Raw genomic sequence first — 7,557 nt, 5'->3', positions numbered from 1 at the left:
GCATTATTATATATTATATATTGCAGGATTCTCATAATCATTGATGCATTAACATTTAAGCAGCTATATCTTATAAAGTTGCTTAAAAGTTTTAATTTATAAGCTGTAGTTTATGAAGTGGAGCAGCTTTTTACTAATTAATACATCATTTTATGAAGTGATCATATTAACATAATTGAACTTTGATATCTATCTATTTCTCTTTAAGATGTAGCGAAGTAATAGTATAAATATGGGGGGAGAGGCGGGCATCTTTTAGTCAGTTTTATGTCTGCTTTCTTTCAATAACCACTTTAAAAAGTCAGTGACATTTCTCCACTTGTAGTTTTAACAACCAGCCACAAACAAACCAAATTACATCTTCTCACAATAACTGTTAATCACATTTTCATTTCTCTTCATTCCAAGATAAACATTTCAGAACTGTGAGAGTCGCATAAATACAATAAACATTACCAATTTATTTTCTTTGCTGAATTCTGTGTGCTTCCACACTTTATTAACATATGATAATACAGTAAAGATGTTTATGTACAGGAGACAGAAATCGATACTGACATTTTGAAAACATTCATAAAAATGTACCAACAGCTTTTTTACAACACGACAAAAAACATTAAAACATCAACAACAAAATGAGAGAACAGGTGAAGGAAATGTATTTCTGTACAGTAAAATTATACAAACTATTATGAAACTATTATATCCCTCTTAGTTCAGATCATGGATGTAATAAGAGAACAAATCACCAAAGTGCTCAATCAAAGCTGATTAAAAACCATACTTCAATTTACCATAGCCATCAGATAATAGCCAGCATACCTGATCGTGGTACTGGCCCAACTGCTAATTAATGTTTTATGTTTTGTTTATGTTTATCAGATTTTTGTGATGTACTTCATTTTATTAATTTTACTTCCTTGTATTTCTACATCTGCTAAGAATGGCATTTTATCAAGAAGACTTTTTCTAAAATCAATCGAGCCAAACTCGCTCGCCAGAAGTTGAGAAGCTACAACAAATGTTTTTATCTGCCCGTTGATCACTGCGTCCAGGAACGTCTGCATCGTATCGGTGCTTTCGATCGCCTGAATCTGAATTCTGACTGTCTGGACAGGAGCCCTTTCAATCTGCACAAAGACACATCAACATTCATAGTTAAAGGTAGAACATGCTGAGAAATACATTAAAAACATGCAGTAGTTAACAGCTTATGGATTTTACAGGGATAAATGGTAATATCATATCCAGAACCTTGTAATTCTACTGAAGACTAAACAAGTATATCTGACTTGTGACTTGGAAAGAAAAACAAGAATATTACATAAACATCAGATCTCTTAAAGCAGGTGGATAGAAACTACCATAAAAATTCTGGTGAATCCAGTAGAGTTCAGTGACACGGTATCATAGTAGTGACTGGTCTTCACGTTGGTCACTTTGATGATGTCTCCAACTGATATTTCTTTGCTTTGCTCAGTGTCTCCTCCCCACATGCAGATGCGGATGGAGTCTTTGTCTTCTTCTAGGTGGAATTCTTGCTTCTTTGTCGTCCTCTGTTGGAACATCACCTCAGTTTCTTTAACGGGATAAATCTGAACAAACCAACAGCAGAAACAAGATTGGAAAAAGCCGACATATACTGTATATTTGTTTTGGGTTTTTTTAGACAAATTTTAAAACAATTTTTCTTGTCTGGTAACAGTGGTGGGAATTTCTTTCTCTTCAGAATATGTGTCGTATTTTTTTACATAATGATGGTCTGTTATTCATATTTACTTTAATCTTAAAAACGGAAGGGTTAGGGTTCAGACAACACATCATACACGCAGTGTTTACTGGGATACCACCTACACTTTCCATGAAGGTTATTAATTCAATGCTGAGCAAGATCAGTTGATTGTGTGTCTATTTTACATATATAAATGAATACTAGAACCTTAAATTATAGTAAAACTTAAAGATGGATTTAATGTTTTCCTAAATGTATAATTACAGTTACCAAAAACTACAATGTAGGCATTAAATTATAAGACTCTCGGGAGACTGAACATTTGATCACTGTTATTAGTCTTTGGAGCCATTTCTAAACAAACTAACATGACCAAACTCTTCATGATGAAGGAACATGTCACCCAGTGCAGCGGTGTGACTCACTGATGTGTTTTTAATAGTTTCTGGACAACAACGGAGGAATAAGATATATCAGGCTTTGATACACACACAATACTTGTTAGTAGATCAGTTCATTGTTGGTTTGGATCCAAACATGAGATTTGTTGACAAGAAGATAACTGTAGAAAATCATTAGAATGATCCTTTAAGTACACAGTAGTTAAGCATCCTGGTGACTAGTAAGTTCTCTAATTTAAACCCACCTCTGTGACAGTTCCTTCAACACTCACTCCATACTTCTCAGGGTATGTTTTGGCTTTTGCGACTGAGCAAACTGGACTCTGGATACAAATGAGCTTCCGAGCGTCCTTCTCTAGCTCCTCTGGGATTTCAACAGCATGCGTCTCTGACACTCTGCTCTGTTCGGTAACCTTCACACTATTCTCATCTATGATTAACTTTCTGAACAAGTAGGAGCTCTCTTCATTGATTTCTTGATAGCGCTGTTTTCCATAAACCATCACTTCAGTGAATCCTGTGTCATCAGCGACTGACACATAAAAGAAAGCCTTTTCCTTATCATCCTGGGTTTTATATGTGCGCAGCCCTGATTTCTGCATAACTTTCCCAACAATGGCCTCTGTGTCAAGAAGTTGACTGCTGGCTTTCAGATCACGGATGGTTTTTCTCTATAAAGGAGAGAAAAAATCTCCATGTAAGCAACATAAATAGAAACATAAATGTCTGAATGAATCAGTATGAAGTCAAAAGTTGTGAGCAGTGAAAGAAAACGTACCCATGGCTGGTTGTTTCTCTCCTGGAAAACAAACATTTCATTAATGCTCAGTTACTAATAATGCAGAAGCTAATATGATAAACAGCTTTGATATTTTAAAACATTTTGCTGACATTCTACTTGTGATTGTATTTTCAGTTCATAATTTCCATCTGATCAGAGTAGGAATACATGAAACATCGGTGGCCAATTGATAAGCAAATTAAATGACTGTTCTTGTTCCAACCGTTGAATTGCAGACGATAATTACGTCTGCTCTACGTGGAGCTCTAATCCTGTGTCCCTGTGTTAATTATTCATTTATCTCTTGTTACATACAGTACTACGTTTTTCCAAAAAGTAATTCTTGAGTATGTTTATATCAAAATCCTTCTCTTTTCTCTTCCTGTTAAATGTTTGGTAATTATTTTTCATGAATCATCCTGAACTCAGGGGTATTAATATGTAAATTCTGGATTATGGAGATGTAATCTACAGTCATGCCTCTGCCTCCACACTTGAGCTGCTGGACTCTGTATACCACTCAACCCTCAGATTTATTACAGGTGATAGTTATCATACTCATCATTGTGTCCTATATATGGTCTTCTCTGTCTGAAAGATGCAATAAGCATTGATATGTGTTTATCTATAAGGTTCTTCTTGGGAAACCACTATCCTACGTTACATCGTTGCTGTGTGGTCCTTATCATACACGTTCTAATGACTGGTTTATGCTCCAGTTCGACAATTTAAAACCCTGATCCTGATTTAATAGTCTGACATCTATTTATGTATTGTGTGAGTGTTTTACTATCTTATTGTCATTTAATGTCCGTGTAAATGAGGGCAACCTCAATGAATCGAGATTAAATAAAGTTTATTAATTAATGTTTATATTTAAAAAAATAAATGTTATATACTTACGAGGGCAACAATCAGTTAATTAATCAATTAGTTGATTGAAAGAAAGTAAATTTAAAGCAAAGCTACTTATTCTCTGGTTTTGATTCCTCAAATGTGAGAATTTGCTGTTTTTCTCTGTGTTGTATCACAGTAAACTGAACTGTTGGTTGGACAGTGTAAGACATCAGTTTGGGTTCTGGGAAACTGTGATGGACATTTCTTCTTTCACTATTTTCAGACATGTTACAATTTAAATTACTCATCAATCAACAAAATAATTGGCAGGTTAATAATTATTTGTTGCTTCTCTAATTTTTACACACAGGTTCAAAATAATTTGATGTATTCTTTACTCTTTACTCCAAGTGGGAAAATAAACTAATCAATCCATAAATATAGCCTTTATTGTCCTTTTCACATTTTTGCAACCGAAAGATTAATATTGGGATTTTTATCATCTAATGATATTGGTTTCAACAAACAGATAATTATCAGTTATTATTTCCAGCCCTGATATTCCACATCGGTACATCTCTAGTACAGAGCCAGTGGGAATGCTGTATTAGACATATTTTAATAAATAAGATATACTTCATGATGTACCATAAATCATGAAGTTTATTTCATAACTCTTACCGTGTCAGGTTGGCTGTTCTTCAGTTGATCTTTAAAAGAAGAAACAAACATCAGTCAGTGTTTCCTCTGTGCTGTGGAGCTATAGATTGTTTTGCTCTCATTTCATTAACCATGTGGGTGGGTTTGGACATCAGTGCCATGAAAAGAAAAATCACTATGCAGGGGCGCTGAGCCATTTACAGATCTCGGATATTTACTTGTTGGGCAGTATGTTATTAAAGATGATAGAAGTGATGGATCACACTATGAAAATAAGAGCCATGTTGAGATAAACCTGAGTTTTCCTTTGATGATAATAGCTGGGCAATTACAGTATCTACCCAGGGTCTACCCAGATCTGCCAACATGACAAACCAGAAGTAGAGGACAAAAGAAATCAGGTAATTAAATCAAAGTAAACTGGCTGCGCTTCATCTCACAGCTGGTCTGTGTGTGTTCACCTACCTGCTGAAGACTTTTGCTCCTCATGCTCTGGATCACCAGCATATTTCCTCTTTTTCCCTGAAAATTTAATTTGAAAATGTAAATTTAAACACATTCTTTAGTTCCATGTTTAGTTCCATGTCACCCTTCTTCTTAAATTCTTCTATGACAACTCAGCCAACTTCATTATCCTCCAGTTTTTGGTTGTGTATCCCTCATTTCCCAGATGGAGTCAATCTTTTGGGATTCTCTCATTTGGCATTTTTTCAGAAATAATGAAGCCTGTTTTACTTTTACTGTGCTGACATGTCTTTAACAGACAGTGATGTAAGAGAAACAGTCTCAAGTCGAAATAGAACAACCTATTAAAAGGTTAAGACATTTTATTGCGCTTGAAGTTGAACTGAAATCACATTTAGTTATCCCTGATTACAGTCTAAAATAATGTCAACATGTTTTTTTTAATTCATTCATAATTGTCAATAGTCTTTTATTATTAAAAAGAAAGAAAAAATGTCTTTGGGGGGGAAAAATGGTTTAATCTGCTGATAACTTTCTCGATTAATCGTTTAGTCAATGAAATGTCAGAAAATATTGATGCCCGTTATAATTAAGTCAAGTTAGTCAGTCCGAGGCGACGTCTTCAGATTCCTTGTTGTTTTCCAACCAACAACTTAAAACCCAACAATATTTGTGTTAATATTCTATATTACGAAGATGAGCAGCAACTCCTCATAGTTTTGGCTGAAACCAAAGAATGTTTGACTTTTACATTTGAAAAGTGACTGAAACCATTAATAGATTATTAAAATAGTTGATTAGTTTTCTCCTGATCAGCTAATCAACTAATCATTGCAGCTCTATATGTCTCTGGTTCCTCAGATGTGTCTCATCTAAATAAAACCTGAAGAAGAATGTTAAAGATATTAGTTTTCACTCTGGCATCCTCTGTGATTCAATGTAGTTAAAAATGAAACACTAACATCCAACAGAGATAAATACTTATCAGCCAAAACCAAAAATTAAAAACCTTAATTATATGAACTCACCCGTTTTGTCTTTTTCACGTTTGTTCTTCAGTTTGCCCACAAAGGGGCGCAGCAGGTCCTGGACTGCAGAGTCCCTCCTCGGTATCTGCTCCATTGCTTCTTTGATTTCTGAAATGGACTCTTTTACTCCGTAGTGCTCAATGATTATTTGAGGCATCTCTTCTCTGGACTTCTTCCGACCTCGAGGGATTTTTGACAAGTATTCTAGCAGTATATTGTACTGATCCTCCTTCAGCTCCTGGAGTATGAAGGTCAGGGCTGATTTCCAGTCTTTCTCTGAAATCTTTGGCATCTAACACACAGTGAAACATGTGAATAGCCTCAAATTAAAGTTGGCACTTTAACCTTGTAGCCAAAGTGCTGCAGTACAGAGTTAACAGAGAGTTTCTGGTCTGTCACTATCTTAAAATAGCTATTTTTAGTTTGATATTTATTGGGTAAGCAGCCATTTATTACATATATCTCTGGTATTGTGTACATTGCATCCAAACATAATTAGATTTTTTTTTCATCACTAAAAGCACTTTGTTAACACTGATTTCTGATTTCACCAGAGCAAATAGTCAGAAAACAGACTTCAGAGCAGTAGGTTCACATAATAAAACATACTGATAAACACACAGCAGACAGTCATCTATGGGACAAACGGTCCTTTCCAGATAACTACACACAAACAATGAACCATGGTTACCTTTCAGTTACTGTACAGGACACATTAATCTAATAAAACAGATCATAACTATAATCATTTCAGTCATGTTAAAACAGGAACACAAACAGCCAGAACATGAAGCTAATCTGTCGGGCTATTCACCTAGCTTTCTTCCAACCTGGTTAGTTTAGTGTTTATCTAGGAGTTAATGTGATTAAGGCTCTCCCCTAATTTTTCAAAAGTAATAAACATCATGTTTTTAAAAATATTAATACTCACTTTGTCCTTTTTCTTCAACCACAGCCGGACAGTTTCCTTCTTTGAGATCTATAAGCTGTTGACTGTTTAAGTTGCTCTCAGTGGCGGGAAGAAGTTAACCTGCCGCGCCAAAATGGTCTGTTACCATGGACCAATCACAATGTTTCTTTACAGTAACTTGAGCATTCACCCGCCCAAATTCCAGCATCCAATCACAATCAATGTTTAACCCGCCCGAATTCAACAGTCAAACCCACAGTGGGTGGGATTAAACGCTGCAGCCCGGTATATTCATGGATGTATAACAAGAGCTCTTATAATACATCCATGGGCATATTTGGGTAACTTCCGGGTCGAAAGCCCCTGCGTTACGTGCATACAATTTAATGGCGCGAAGCAAACGGGGGCGAGGAAATACTGTGATAAATTCTCAACTGAAGAGAAAATTGCTCAGTCTTGTTGTGTATGGTGGTGTCGAGTAACGAGACAGAGAGGAGGCGGGTTCGGGTTTGTCAGTGTGTGTGTGTGTGTGTGTGTGTGTGTGTGTGTGTGTGTGTGTGTAACTTGTCCCACAGTCTCAGAGTTCAATCCACTCGGTAGAGAATCCGTTTTGTTTCCCCCATAAACCCGAATCACTTCAGTTCAATCCAGTTTAATGAACATAAAAGAAAGACAAGTCAAAAGTCCGTTCCGGGTTTTACCGCCGGTCCCCCTCAAAACAAGACAAAGCAAAGACGCAGCAC

General features: G+C 35.9%; 1 protein-coding gene across 1 annotated transcript; it reads right to left on the bottom strand.

The window, feature by feature from the left end:
- Positions 1–445: 445 nt before the first annotated feature.
- On the bottom strand, positions 446–7,455 carry LOC122994848. The gene is made up of 8 exons (XM_044369592.1): positions 6,836–7,455; positions 5,905–6,196; positions 4,877–4,933; positions 4,433–4,461; positions 2,912–2,932; positions 2,379–2,804; positions 1,365–1,595; positions 446–1,130 (listed from the first exon to the last, which is right to left on the bottom strand). The coding sequence occupies exons 2-8, from the start codon at positions 6,194–6,196 to the stop codon at positions 879–881; spliced, it is 1,308 nt and encodes a 435-aa protein (XP_044225527.1). The 5' UTR covers positions 6,836–7,455; the 3' UTR covers positions 446–878.
- Positions 7,456–7,557: the final 102 nt, after the last annotated feature.

Source organism: Thunnus albacares, chromosome 13, assembly GCF_914725855.1.
Source record: "Thunnus albacares chromosome 13, fThuAlb1.1, whole genome shotgun sequence".
Classification (NCBI taxonomy): domain Eukaryota; kingdom Metazoa; phylum Chordata; class Actinopteri; order Scombriformes; family Scombridae; genus Thunnus; species Thunnus albacares.
This window is presented reverse-complemented; position numbering and strand designations above follow the sequence as displayed.